This window comes from Anabrus simplex, chromosome 7, assembly GCF_040414725.1.
Source record: "Anabrus simplex isolate iqAnaSimp1 chromosome 7, ASM4041472v1, whole genome shotgun sequence".
Taxonomy (NCBI): domain Eukaryota; kingdom Metazoa; phylum Arthropoda; class Insecta; order Orthoptera; family Tettigoniidae; genus Anabrus; species Anabrus simplex.
In genome coordinates, this window is record NC_090271.1 from 293,275,469 (window position 1) to 293,291,522 (window position 16,054).

The 16,054-nt window shown below is 38.5% G+C and overlaps 1 protein-coding gene across 1 annotated transcript in view; it reads right to left on the reverse strand.

Annotated features, from left to right (window-relative positions):
• The window catches only part of LOC136877585 (mitotic checkpoint serine/threonine-protein kinase BUB1), a 402,777-nt gene that overhangs the window by 293,020 nt on the left and 93,703 nt on the right, over positions 1-16,054 (reverse strand). Inside the window, exons 6-7 of the mRNA XM_067151742.2 lie at positions 5,797-5,957; positions 2,218-2,305 (exon numbers count right to left, since the gene is read on the reverse strand). Of these exons, the coding sequence (XP_067007843.2) occupies positions 2,218-2,305; positions 5,797-5,957 (249 nt within the window). The remainder of the gene's footprint in view (positions 1-2,217; positions 2,306-5,796; positions 5,958-16,054) is intronic.

A 16,054-nucleotide genomic window follows, 5' to 3' on the forward strand; every position in this document is an offset into this window, starting at 1 on the left:
GTGAAAAGACTGAAAACAATCTTCAGGGCTGCCGAGAGTGGGGTTCGAACCCACTATATCCTGAATACTGGATAATGGCCGCACTTAAGCGACTGCAGCTATCAAGCTCGGTGCGAACTGTTTCAAGAAAGCTGGTTTCTTGATAAAAAAACAATGACCGAGCCAACGAGACTGTGGATGAAGCCGCGCCTTTGGCTGACGGTTGGGAGGAAATAGTGTCTGTTACTACCTCCTTTATTTGTCAATCTTGATATAGATGTCTCAGTGTGAGGCCAGTTCACTGATGTGGTAATCGGCAACATCCACCAAGATGCAGGCGGCATGTCTGGAGATGCAGAGGAACAACTGATCCCAAGTATGGCTGAGGCATCCAATTAAGTGCAGTTGCACAGACATAAGCGGAGAGCGCTCTTGCACCTCACCCAGGATAGAGGAGACTGTTCAATAATGATTATGATTAAGGGTAACAAAGGCTTTTCAGTCCGTCAAACACACAGTAAATACAATGTAAATTAAAACACTATAAACGTATCTGTAAAACACACACTAACATACAAAGAATGACATGTTTTGTTCTACAAGAACATCCTCAGATTCTATCAAATCACTTAAAAACAAGCTTATATATGTACAGTATTGTTTACGTAGCGTAAACTTGTCAATGATAGAGAGATTAGTGTTAACATGAAACAGTATGACAAAAAATAAAATATATACAATTAGTAATATAATGAAAAACTTGCGTATTTATCTAGACTGCCGATGTTAAGTCCGTTGTCACCAAACACTATTTCACTATTTAACTAAGTCAACACTGAAAAACATGGCTTCATTTTTAACAAAATATGATTAAGGTGTAAAGTAATTCTATGAACAAACTTTATTTTAAACCTAGAACTGCTGCAGGTCTGTATGTCAAATACAGCAGTTACTGTTCTCAATAGACAACATCAAAATCAAATCAAGAATGTAAACTCGTATTAATCTCAACAAATCCATATTATACACCAATGGAAAGCTGGGAGAATGATCTACATGAAGATGACAGAAATAATTTTTGAAATTGCCACCATTTCTAACTATTCAAATTACAATTATAATATTTTTGGAACGAAGTGAATTGTTGAAATATTATGCACTACGAAAAGAATTTCCGATAGACAATTTATTCCTGAAACATGATATCATGAAAAAGAAGTGTGTTCCTATATATTTCCCCACAATTCTTCAATTTTTATTCCAAATGCGAAGTAAAATACAATATTTTTCTCGAAAATAGTTTTGAGTTCTTTTCACGAGTTTCGAACCTACAGCTTATCTTAGTTTTCTTAGCTCAGTTTCGGTTTTATTGTGTTCAGATCAATGTATTTATAACAATCTACACAAATATCAACAGTTCATACTTATCCCTTCACTGGTCTCTTCAAATATTGACATAATGCCTATAATAATATAACTTGCGCAACTTGAACATCATTCTGCTTATCGGAATTTCCCTTTACTTCCTAAGCACCTTGTACTTCGCTGTCATTTTTACTACTTTCAGGAATAAATTCCCCATTGTAATTAACACAATAATCACTGTCACCGCCAGACTGTCACTAACTTCTTTGAAAATAAAGTGCTCAATTTCAGAATCGTTAACAAAGCGAACTGCCATCTTGATTCTAAGCACATATGAAAATACTTTCACTTCCACAACTAAATAAACTTCTCCAGACTACTGCTTGTTTCTCAAACACTTTCAAAAGTGAAGATAAAATTATCAGTATTCAGCTGGTATCTATATTACTGCCATCTCGTGTCCAGTTATAATTCGACAGTGGAAGAACGACACTGACTATCAGAAAGACGATAGCACATGAACTTGACGAAACAGGGACCATCTTCCAGAACGACAGTCTGCACTCCTAGGGTTAATAGAAAATATCATAGACTTTCCTCAGTCTTATTACTTAACAGTGATAGGCAACCAATTTATTGGTGCAATCTGTTGGTAGCCATTACACTATAGTGGTGCAACAATGTAAACACAGTCTGTAAAACTGCATTATTTGTTTACACCAACCAAGGACTGCCTTAATTCAATTACCGGAACTATAATACCTATTAATGGAAACATTCCAAAAAGCAGTGAAAATGTTTGAAAATGTTTGAAGAAAAAGGAATCGATGAATGTGAATATGTACAAAATAATTTGCAGAACAGTGATCATACCTTTATAACGCATTTTCTTCTCGTATCTTTCATTATATACAATTGCTCGTAACTCCTCTAAACTAAATTCAGTGCCTCCACAATACACCTAGAGAAAGCAGAAAAGTTGAAGTCAAAATTGAATTCAAAAACATCAATACAATATACAAAGTACATGCAAGTAAATGCAATGAAAAAATACCGATAGCAGAAAGAAGATATACATAATACTTCATGGACTAAATCATATCAAGCTAGGATGAATATTGTGATACAGTGGAACCTCGATTCTCCGTTTCTGGAGGGACCATTAAAATAAAACGTACAACATGGGAAAATGGAAAATCCGGGAATTAATGAAAGCCATCAACAATTTGGCTAAACATCACAAAAATGAAATATGTATAATCGTACAGTACTCCTAAACCAAACCAAACTACAACCCCAATGGGCCTTTGCCTGCCAAGCGACCGCTGCTCAGCTCGAACGCCTGCAGATTACGAGGTGACGCATGGTCAGTGTGACGAATCCTCTCGGCTGTTATTCCTGGCTCTGTAGACCGGCGTAGCCATCTCTCCATTAGATAGCTTCTCACTTCCACGTAAAAATGCCCGACCTGGCCGGGAATCGAACCTGAGCCCTTCGGATGAGATACAGACAATTTAGACCAAGAAGCCGGCATCAAACATTAATTACAGGTAAGCAAGTTCAAAATCTCGATACTTTATGCTCAGTTTTACAGGGAAAACCATCAGTTTCCTGTGAAAACTTCTTTCAGTTTAGCACCTTTAATTAGCCAAAATCTTCGAAAAAACCTAATAACGCCAAGCCAAATGACAATCGACCACAGGTAGTGTAACAGTTCAAATCCCGTTACAAAGTGATATCTGTATTATTATTATGTCTATAGTATTATTATATGTGAAATTACTATTATTATATTATCATCCTTATTCAATTTGATTCTGCAATGCTTGTCACTTGCATGATTGTAGTTAAATGTATGCATATATATGTGTGTGTAGATTAACACCAAAGACATGTACAGTGAGAATTGTTATGTATCAGATGTTGGATGTGACATTGTTACATTGTGCAATACTGCTGGTATTACTGTCAAGTCATCGCTACATCATTGTCCTCATTTGGCGGTGCGCTCACTGCTGGGAGAGACCTACTGGGAGCCCTGGGGGATTTCACCATTACATGTAATATTTGTCATGAGGTGGGAGTATATTATAGTTATTTCTGGAGGTTAAGAAGGTGCGTCAACCAACGTCTATACAAGGTGGCTGCATATTGTAGCGTCAGTCATTATTCAAGTGGAAGGAGAGGCGACAATTGGTGAGAGTGTGAACGAGATGCAGAGGCCTCAGTCGGTCAATAAGTCAACGGGAGTCTACAGGTAGGAGAAGACTCAGTGAGCCATTAGTCTTTGGTCATTGAGAGAGTGAGGCCGAAGTTGGTCGGTCACCTAGTTGAAGATACGGACGCAAAGGCTTACCATGGAATCATAGAAGGATACCACTTGCAATGAAGTAATACCATCCAGACTTACAAAGAAATCATATGATATGGGGAAGAAGCAGTCACAGGGATACATCACCAAATTAGGCTTGACACATCTACAGTAAACACCAGATCTAAGGAATACGTTGTAATTACACTCAAAGTGTTGAAGGTACAGTCAAGTGAAATGGTGAGGGATATATTTTGTATAAATTGTTAAATGTCCGGTCAAGAAGAATTTTTTTTGCTAGTTGCTTTACATCGCACCGAGACAGATGGGACAGGAAAAGCCTAGGAGTTGGAAGGAAGCGGCCGTGGCCTTAAGGTACAGCCCCAGCATTTGCCTGGTGTGAAAATGGGAAACCATGGAAAACCATCTTCAGGGCTGCCAATCATGGGGCTCGAACCCACGATCTCCCGGATGCAAGCTCACAGCCGCGCGCCTCTACGCGCACGGCCAACTAGCCCGGTAAGAAGAATTCAAATTCATGCCTAGTTTCTTTCAGTTGGAATGTCATGTCATATTCTCATCTGTTTTGATCGCAGCAGTTCTCACTATTTTATTGAAATTATTTAAAGAATATATTTTCTTCTATCAAATGAATTCGTAGTATTATTATTTCAATGACAGTAAAATGTCTTAACCTCAAAATTAATGGGGAAACCGAACGCCAATCTCCTTTTCCCAGAACTTATATGGTATGTTGTCAAAAGTAAGCTTATCACCCCACACCCTTTTAGTAATTAAACATTCTCAGTAGTTTTTAATTCTCTCATCTAACAATTCTCAGAAGTTCTCAAATGCATTATATTCAATTATGCCCATCACTAATCCAATAGAATTGGAAAGAGAAAAAAATATTATCAAAACTTCAGAAATTACATTTGTACATGACCTTGGGCACAGCTGGAAAGCGCGCTCGCTGCACATCAGTACGAGTTGGAAATGATACAAACCATTTACATGTAAAGTGCGCAAATAAAAATGACTATTTGACTTAACACAAAAATGGAAAATTCCCAGTCTTATATTAGGACCAAAACAGTAACAGGCATTTTGTATGTAAGGTGCAACATCTGTTCTCAATAACAATCGTATATGATAATTTATTTATTTACATATTTTACGCCCACATTGGAGCACTGAAATCAATACATTTGAGTTAATTTCTTCTTCTTCTTCTCCCAGAACTTTTTCATCCTCTCCGACCTGGAAGCCCTTTGTGTGTCCGATATAGTATATTGTTTCCGTTCAACTGCTTTTAGTTTGAGTATATGATAATATTACAATACTAAATATGTGCAAGATTTGTGTTAAGAAGGAGCAGTTTCGATTCCTGCCTGAAAGCCCAGTTACTATACAGTGCCCAGAGGAAAGTGCTGAAAATCTGTTCGGCAATACAATCTGAAAAATTAAAAATATAAACATCTAAAGCTGGACATAATGTGGACATTTCATAAGTGCGAACATTTGACGCAACTTGTTCCATCTTCAAGTAGAGCTGTTGAAATGCTCTGTATCTCCTTACAACTATTGTGGCCACTCTCCGCTTTATAACTTCCAAGATTCTCTAAACAATACCCCCTGAATTCGATGCTAAGCTGGACCCTTATACTAGTTCACTGCCGATTGCTTTTCCAGTACAGTACTTGCTCTAATTATCGCAATGACGGGGCGTTAATGCAAGATCCATAAATATGTCATAGTTCTTTCGTGAGATACAGTTTATTGAAAAACGCTTGATCGAAGATTTAGCGTTGATGGAACTGTAATTTCTGGATGGTTGATCCGGGAAATCGTTTCTTCCAGGAACAGATAATGAGGGATTATTACAACGTGATTTAATTACGATGCTCGCAGGACAACGTAGGTTCTGGGTGGGATAATCGAGCTTCCTCTGTATTTATATGCTGTAATATCCTACAAGAATTGTCTTCTTCCTCAATTTTGAACAAACTTATAGGAATTAGGGCTATCCATAAGGGACTTAAAACATAATTATAAATATAACAATCACAAACTGTAATTGCATGCTTAATTTTATGACTATGAAGATGCTATATTGCAACAGAAAATGAAAAATTGCCTACCTTGTGCTTAGGGTACATTGGCCTTTTTGTGGGGTCTGGTGGTTCAAACCGAGCCACAGGTATTAAGGCTTCATCATCATATTTAATTGGTTTTAAAGCATTAACAGCTACATTGACTCCACGAGGTGTGTTTGGAACATCAGCATTTTCATCTATATGAACTGCAATTTCAAAGAGAGAATGCATAATATAAGAGACTACAACCATGAAACTTGCACAGCACAGTAGTGGCTCACTCTGACATCTTATGCCTTAGACCTCACACAGTGATGATTTTTGTATCAATTTTTATCAGTAAAGACTGGATCTATGCATAAGTTTGTAGGATTTGTTTAGGGTTGGCAAGAAGGTGTTTGCAAGTGTCCTTTGTCAATTATTACATTGTTTGTCATTTCACATTGGTGAAAACAGTGTGTTCTAATTCTGCACACATTCTGGATATTTTGCATTTGAAACAAGGAGCATCGAGTGGACAAAGTTGAAAATTTCTGTCACATAGGAAACTCTTCAGAGTTTAACAGACTCAAAAGCAGCTATAGTGGCCATGTACAGAGCTAATACCATTTCCATGAAAACCGATTTGACACATCTAATGATCCACAATCATGACTAATCCACACTCTGATGAAATTCGTTTTGGGAAGTAATTTGTGTGAATTCCTGTCAACATGGGAACTGGCAGAAGCGATGAATTGTGACCTGTCAACCTTAGTGCTATTATTTATTACTATTTTATGTCACACTTGTGACTTGTCTGGCATGAAAAAGGGAAACAACAAAAAACCATCTTCAGAGCTGCAGACTGTGAGATTTAAACCTGAATGCTAGCTCGCAGCTACGTTACCCAAACCATGTAACCAACTTGCTCTGTCAACCACAATGTGCCATTTGTATTCGATGGGTAAGGATTGGGTATATGAATACCACATGTTAAGTGAGAGAAGAAAAAAATCAGGGTGTAATAATACGGGCGCCATTGCTTACAAAGAACAAAATGATCACTGCTGCTGAGTGTAGCCAACAATTAAGTCTTGCAGTCCTTGTTGAAGACAAATGACCTGGATATCCAATGTCATTACTGCAACCCCATACTTGGCCAAATTAACCAAAGAAGTTAGTGAACTCTGCTGTAAGACTGTTTTGCATCAAGTTTTATCTCTCTCTCTAAAAACACACAGAGGGGCTTTTCCTGAAGAAGGCACTCTTGACATGTCACTTATTCATTTCTTCAACTCAAAATCAGAGCAGTTCTTCGCCATGACAAACTCTTCTTGCATTAACTGCATACGACTGTTGACAATGGAGATGAATACATTACTGAGAGAGGGTTGTCATGTAAACCAACTGACTGTGCTTGTATTAATTAGGATTGCAGTACTGTAAACTTACATGAATACAGATACGAGGACGGTTTGAAAAGTTCTCGGAATCACCGCTAGATGTCAGTGCTAGAGCAACGAGCTTCCCGCGCAATAATCACACATCCTTTGTGAGTGAACACGTAGCGCGTCAGTGCTCTAGCTGCAGGAGTGTGGTAGTGACGACTCTTTGTTGTTCCCGCGTAGTGATTTGCGACAATGGGAAAAACTGAGATTCGAGCAGTGATTAAATGCTTTGTAAAGAAAGGTATGAAAGCAAAGGAAATTCATGCCAACTTTCAGACACACTGTGGGACACTGCTCCTTCATTTTCAACTGTTGCCAAGTGGACCAGCGAGTTTAAATTTGGTCGGGAGAGCTTGGATGATCCGCGTAGTGGACGGCCAAAAAGTGTTACGACCCCAGAATTTATCGCAAAAGTGCATAAAATGGTCATGGAGGATCGTTGACTGAAAGTGCGGGAGATTGCTGAAGCTGTAGGGATGTCTTCTGAATGGGTATATTATATTTTAACTGAAGAAATGGGTATGAAAAAATTATCTGCAAGAGGGTGCAGCGGCTCTTGACATTGGACAATAAACGCACCAGATTGGAAATGTCCGAACAAAGCCTGGCCCGTTTTCAGTGCAACCAACAAGATTCTTTGGGCCGGTTTGTGACTATAGATGAAACTTGGGTCCACTACTATACCCCAGAGACAAAACAGCAGTCAAAGCAGTGGAAACATGCTGATTCACCACAACCAAAGAAAGGAAAGGCAGTGCGTTCGGCCAGAAAGTTCATGGCCTCAGTTATCTGGGATGCAAAAGGCATTCTGCTGATAGATTATCTTCCTACTGGCCAAACAATTATGGGGCAATACTATGCAAACCTCCTAGACCAACTACAGGAAAAGATATGCGAAACAAGGCCTGGTTTGACAAGGAAAAAGGTCATCTTTCTTCCGGACAATGCTCTATTACAATAAAGTGTTATTGCCATGGCAAAACTTCATGAACTGGGGTACGAATTGTTGCCACATCCACCTTATTCACCTGATTTGGCACCATCAGACTATCATCTATTCCCCAAGCTGAAAATTTTCCTCGGTGGACGGAGATTTTCTACAAGGGAAGAACTGACAGCCGAATTGGAGAGGTATTTCTCAGGCCTGGAGGAATCTCATTTTCGAGACGAGATCAAGGCATTGGAACATCACAGGACCAAATGCATTAGTCTACAGGGAGACTATGTTGAAAAATAAAAGCAGTTCTACCGAGGTAAGATACTTAATTCTAGTACATTCCGAGAACTTTTCAAACCACCTACGTATGTACCTTTACAACATGCAACAAATTATGCACAGATGCAATAAAAACCAAACGTGCGAGAATATTAAATCCTTTTTTCTCTCCTGCATGAATATTGAAGAATTTTAAGAATATTAAATTCACCAATGCAAGGCAAGTGTTTTATGTAATTTGTAATTTCATGTCACGATCATACCCACAGGTAAAAAAATTGAGACAGGATTGCATACAACAAATTATTCAAAATATCTAAATCTATACTAATATTACAAAGCTTGTTACTTGAAAGCTTTTGCGACTCAAAAATAGGACTATGAATTACGCGATTTCAAATTAACCACCAATCCCAAATATCCAATATTCTGTTAGTGATCCCATAATAATGTACAAAATTATTTTAACCCTGTAACACACAACAGGCACTATCAAAAACAAGAAATAAACAGCAACATAACATGACAGTATGAACAACCTTGTTTTCACAAGATCAGTAAATGTAACAAAAACATTCATGTAACAATATTTTTGTAAAATAAAAATTTAAACTTGGTGAGAACATGGATAATACAATAGCAATGTTAGCATCAATCCGCTTAGCACAATTCAAACCTCTGTCTTAAAACTATTGATAGCAGGCAGTTGTTAAACCTTCAGAAAGAGTATGTAACCCAACTACGAAACACGAAAAATCTCTAAAATTCCACCAACATCCTGACAAAAAGGAATAACACTGGAAAAGCACAATAAAAAGAAATCCTTGTAGATGTAATTAAGGCAAATATGCTAACTAAATCCATCAGGCCTACTGACTTAAAGTCACTAATAAGCCACACTCACTCTCTTCCTGTACACACTTCTTAAGAACATTCAACTTTTTTTTCCTATTTGCTTTACATTGCACCGACATAGATAGGTCTTATGGCTTCTATGGGATAGGAAAGGCACAGGAGTTTGAAGGAAGTGGTCGTGGCCTTAATTAAGGTACAGCCCCAGGATTTGCCTGGTGTGTAGATGGGAAACCACGGAAAACCATCTTCAGGGCTGCCGAAGTGGGATTTGAACCCAATATCTCCCGGATGCAAGCTTACAGCCACGCACCTCTAATCGCACGGCCAACTCGCCCGCTCCATTGCCTTAATTACTGTAGCATCAATGTCACTATCTCTGACAATGGAGTCTAGCCCAGATGAGAGGGCAAGAGCTCCTTTCTTTTGTGGTCGAGTTCTCCTGTCTTCCTGTTGTTGATATTCTGCAGTAGTAACTTCTGGCATTAGCTGATCTTTACGCTGGTCAAAACCCATCGGCGTTTGAATTTGTCCATTTCAGTTCCTACCACTCCTCATCATTGACATTAATTACATTCACATCTTGCGAGTTTCAGGAGCTAAGTCCAGTGTTAACAAGACAGTTCCCGTTCATTGCAGAAGAAACAGAATATTATAAGACTGCAATTTTGTGAATAGTGTGCATAACATTCCATTTTTCTTATTTCTGTTGATGGAATATTTCTTGAGATTTCTTGCAGGAGGTACTGCAATAGATGTTTTCTGAAAATGTGCTTAAAAAGACAAATGTCGTCTTGATAAAGAGGCTGGAGATAGCTAGTTGTATTTGTTGGGAGATAACACAAAAAGAAGCACAATTTTTGAAGTCAGGTTAATGCAGGTTTGCCAACTATTATTATTATTATTATTATTATTATTATTATTATTATTATTATTATTATTGAATCATAATAATTACGAATTACCCATCACATTACACCTTTAAGAATCACAAAAATTAAGATTTTTTGTTCATTTTTAAATCTAAGTGTATTAAGTGTTCAAAAGGATACACAAGAAATGCCACTACAGCTTGAATTCTCAGAATATTATTTTCAAATTTCTCAGTAATCTTTCATACCCTTTTCCTGTCCGTCATTTAAGAATATTTCGAGTTTTCACGCACCGAACACAGTGTATGCTTCCAGTACCAGAAAAATAGGCACCTGCGAAGTGGTATATCCTGCGGAGTTACTTTCTTTGTCACATGATCAGACTTCTGCGCAAGTATGCCAGTTTTTTTGGTCTTTGTTTTGGCAGCCAAGTGGTGACAAATTCCATTTCATTGTGAATACTGTGTGCATGACTGTTGAAGTGTTTGAGATTCTGGTTGCCAAATTTATATATATTGCTCTTGTAGGATAAATGCTAATCATGTGTTACGAAATGCAAAAGGTTTGAAATAATAAAGCGATTTCTTATGCAGGAAAATTTAGGGAGGAATACTCGAAAGAATGGCCCTGTTTACTGCGTTCCGCAAAATCTCATTAACACGTGTTTTGTAATGTGTGTAGCCGCGATTTTTCAGATGCGCACGGTGAGAACAAGACTGAATTCTTTGCTAATATGAACACCGAACAGTGCTCTTTTTTTGCAGAGGATGAAAGTGATATCAAAGGAAAAGCATGTCACCAGTGTACATTTACCAAACAGGAACTACCAGCTGCTGAGGGAGCAACTACAGCACTCAACAAAAGAAATGATCCTTCAACCTTAACTCATATGTATTGCGGATCACCTGTTACTTTAGCAGGTAAGAATCATACACTTTTTATATGCCAGTCTTTGAATATGTTACATCTGGTTGAATTGTATGTTGTTCATTGACTTGTTTCAATGATATATAATTTAGTAAGATCTCTGAAAAAAATTCTACACCCCCACGCCCCCAACATGACCTACAGGCAGCATTATGAATTGCCTTTCTTGAAAGTTGGAATCTATGTTAATGTAATGTACAGCATATTGGTGCAACAAAAGAAGAATCTTGTCCTTTCCATTTTGACAGACCATTTTTCTTTCCCAGAAAAAGTAGCCAGTCATCACCAATCTATCTGGTTTTCAACCGCAACACTTATCCTCTCTGAAAGTGAAAGTCCTTCCAGGTTTTTTGCACTGAAGAATAAAGCAGTTTAGTCCAGGTTGAAAATTTGCTTCGCTGCATCGAGTATACAATAAACGCTGCATTTCCTCGCAATCACTTGGCTACATGCTACATGAACAGATACTACTTGTCCACTAACAGCTGGCCACCTGAAGTTACGCTGAAATGCCAGCCCTATCTCCAACAACTCATTAGTTTCAACATTTAAAACTTCGCCATTAAGTGGCATGTTATTTCTCACATGCCTAAACCAACAATCACAATTATAAAGCTGGATTTCCCACCTAATCGATACTTTTATTTATTTTCTTATATTAAGTACAGCCATTTTCTTCTGTCATATTTCTTTTACTCTCACAATTTTGCTACTACTGTGTTTTAATGTATTAAATACATGAAAAATAAATAAATAGTATTAAGTGGGGTATCCAGCTTTATAATTGTGATTGTTGGAACCATCAATTCGGGGTTAAAGAAACTAATAAACTATGATGCCTAAACCACTGGAACAGTTCGTCCTCCAAATATGCAGGATTGGCACCTCGGATCCTCATTCCCTTATCCATTTATTCTGTCCTTGGAATGCTTGTGCTTCAATATTCTCCTGTTAAAACATCAGGAAAGTGGACTGCTGAATTCCTTTGAGGTCTCCATTTTGGTCTTTTGTCCTACATCCTCCTGTTTTAAATTTTTTATAATTTTTTATACTGCCTGGTATACTGATCAATGAAATAGCTGTGTATCTTTCCCAATCCTTCCTGTTCCCTTCCTTATAGATAAGTGCAATTCCTGCTTTCCTCCATTCAGAACGTACCTCACCAACATTCCATGCTAATTTTATTAGTCTACTAAGCCAAATCGTCCCTGCATTCCCAATATATTTCACCATTTCAGGCCTAATTCCATCAATTTCTTCTGCTTTATGACAATGGAGTTCATTTACCATTGTTTCCACTTCCTCTAGTGAATTTTCACTATCATTGTCCTCCTCTGCATGAACCCGATTGTCCGCGACATCAACAGAAAGACTCCCCTTTACATACAGAAGATTTTCAAAATATTCCTTTCATCTTTCCAGTGATTCCCTGGAACCTACGAGTTCATCAGACTTACACAAAACACTCTTCATTTCCTTTTATCCCCACCCTTTCTTTATTACTGTCCAGAAAGGTTTCTTTATTACTTCACCAAGTTTTTCATGTTATTACTGAAATCTTTGCACGACTTCTTCGATTCAACAATTACTTGTTTTGATTTTTTCCTTTTTTTAAACAATTGGCTTTATGTGGCGCTAATTCAGATAGGTCTTATGGTGATGACAGCATGGGAAAGGGCTAGAAGTGAGAAGGAAGCGGCCTGGTGTGAAAATGGAAAAGTTCGTCCTCCAAATGTGAAGGCTTGGCACCTCGGATCCTCATTCTCTTATCCATGTTATTCTGTCCTTGCAATGTTTATGCTTCAATGGAGTAAGAACCCACTATCTACCGAATGCAAGCTCACAGCTGCGCACCCCCAACCGCACGGCCAACTCGCTTGGTTTTGCTCCGTTTCCTTTATCTAAGAACAATTCCATTTGCATCAGTCCTTGATGATACGCCTTCTTTTTACATCTACAGAGATGTCAACGTTCAAGAAAGGCAATTCGTAATGCAGCCATTCGGGCACGCACGTGTGTGTGCGCGCGCGCTGACGTGGCGACAGTAGAAATTTTTTTTTTTCAAGATCTTACTAACTTGCATATCATTGAAAAATCAATGAACAACATACAATTCAACCAGATATTCAAAGACTGGCATATAAAGAGTGTATAATTGAGTGTATGATTTTTACCTGCTAAAGTAAAAGGTGACCTGCAGTACATATCTCAGTGGAGGTTGAAGGATCATTTTATTCTATTTTTTTGCTGAGTACTGTAGTTGCTCCCTTAGCAGCTTGTAGTTGCTATTTGGTAAACGTACACTGGTGATATGCTTTTCCTTTTGATATCATATGGATCTTCTGCACTAAAATATCACTTAAATTCGGTGTTCATATTAGCAAGGAACTCAGTCTTGTTCTTCCTCACCATTAAAATGAAAATCCACAGCCTGTTTTCAGTCATTCGACAGGCTCCGGGATGGAACGAATGAAGCTCCCATCTAGCGGCGAGGATAGGAATTGTGCCAGCTGCCGAAGCCTGGAGCACTCCTCTGGGACAATGATTAATGAATGACGGATGGAATGAAATGATACTGGAGAGTGTTGCTGGAATGAAATATGACAGAAAACCGGATTACCTGGAGAAAAACCTGTCCCACCTCATCTTTGTCCAACACAAATCTCTCATAGTGAGACCGGGATTTGAACCACGGAACCCAGCTGTAAGAGGCCGACGCGCTGTCGTCTGAGCCACAGAGACTCTGTTGTTCTTCACCATGCGCAACTGAAAAATCACGGCTACACACACTACAAAACACGTGAGAATGAGATTTTAAGTAACGCAGTAAACAGGGTACGAGTATTCCTCCCTAAATTTTTGAACTATTTTTGGTTTATTAGTAGAGTCACTAATCACGGTAACGTCATCACACGTATTTTCCTGCACAAGAAATCGCTTCATTATTTCAAACTTTCACATTTTGTAACACACGATTAGCATCCTAGAGCAATATATGTAAATTTGACTACCAAAATCGCAACGAATGCTTTTTCAACAGTTATGCGCAGAGTATCCACAACCACAATGAAACCGAGTTTGTCACCACTTTGCCGCCAAAACAAAAACAAAAGAACTCGCATACTTACATGGAAGTCTGGTCATGTGACGAACAAAGACAACTCAGCAAGATATACCACTTCAAAAGTGCCTATTTTTCCGGTACTGGAAGTACACAATGGCACACAGTGTTCAGCGTGTGAAAACTCGAAATATTCTTAAACGAGGGACGGGAAAGGGGTATAAATTGTTACCGAGAAATCTGAACATAATATTCTGAGAATTTAAGCTGTAATGGTATTCCCTGTGTATCCTTTTGAACGCTTCATACACTCAGATTTTAAAAATCAACATAAAATCGTAATTTGTGGTGTGTGATTCGTAAAGGCGCAATTGTGATGGGTAATTCATAATTATTACTAGTTGGCATCTCTGCATCTACAAGCTGCTCTCTCCATTAATCCATCAAAATGTTTTCTTTTCACCATATTTACACACAGTTGCTTCTAGGTATTACCTTACTCTTTCTTCTACAGCATCCCTGTACGCCACCCATTCTCTTTCTATATCCTGAATCTGCTTACTGTCTATTATTTGGAACTTTTCACTAATTATATCCATGTACATCTAATTTCCACATCCAGGAGATTCTCTACCCTTGATTGTCCACAGCCAGATTTTTTTTGCTAGTGGCTAGACAGATAGGTCTTATGGCGACGATAGGATAAGAAAGGTCTATGTGTTAGAAGGAAGCGGCTGTGGCCTTAAGGTTCAGCTGCAGCATTTGCCTGGTGTGAAAATGAGAAACCATGGAAAACCACCTTCAGGGTTCCAACAGTGGGATTCAAACCCACTATCTGCCGGATGCAATCTCACAGCTGCGTGCCCCAACAGCACGGCCAACTCCCCCCGGTTCACAAAGTGGTCAGTATCATCGAAAAAATATATGGAATACCTGCACATTCCTAACAGATTTCCTGAATTCAAGGTCCGTGATGATATCCTCTTATGGATCTGGTGTCCCTTGTCCCCCATATGTAGCACTGAATACCCTTATGCTTTAAGAATGAATTTGTAACTGCTAATCTCATACTAGGAGAGAAATCCAGTAAACTCATTCCTTTCCTATTAGCTCCGATCACCTTGTCATACCCTTCAGTTTTACATCCAAATCTCGCATTGAAAACACCCAATAGCACTATTCCATTCTTGCTAATGACCCTGACTATGTCACCACTCAGTGCGTCATAAAACTTGTGCACTTCAACCTCATCCGCACTCTCGCATAGTGAATAGACAATTGCAGTCCTAATTTCTCCAAGTGCTAAATCTACCCACTGGCTTTCTCAGCCAGTTCTACTTTCTTCCAGAAGCCCTATTAATGTTGATAGCTCCTCATTGAATTCAACTGAGTTCACAACATTGTTTTCACGGAGTCCCTTGCCTGTCAAGTGGAAGAGGTGCTCCATTACTCCATAGGTCCAAGGTGTACATAAAATATTCTGAGAGTGCTCTGTAGAAATTCTTGATGCAGGGATGCTACCCTAATTAAACACAGTTCCAGTTAGAATCTCTCTTCAAAAGGGTTAGGGACCACCAGTAGATTGAAGTCTAGTCCTGGTCTCCTTAGCACAAGGAGGGCCACGACGCAGAATATGTCCAAGATGATCCATCCCATTGCATAGCAACTGGTATTCAGACTCTCAGTGCCACGTATTAGGCCCCTCAGCCATTGTCCATGGTTAACGAACTAAGATGGAACTACAGTAACGACACCATTTATCACTCAGAATTGTTTTTGGTAAAAAATTAAAAACAAAAAAATTGAATTGAAATTAAATTTTGTACAGAGAAAACTTCTTATACACCTTTGTGTATTAGAAATAAAGCAATGGTCTTCTGGCAATTGCTTACCTACTATAGAGAGAATAATTCTGAACGTATAATATATATGCACAATAAAAAAT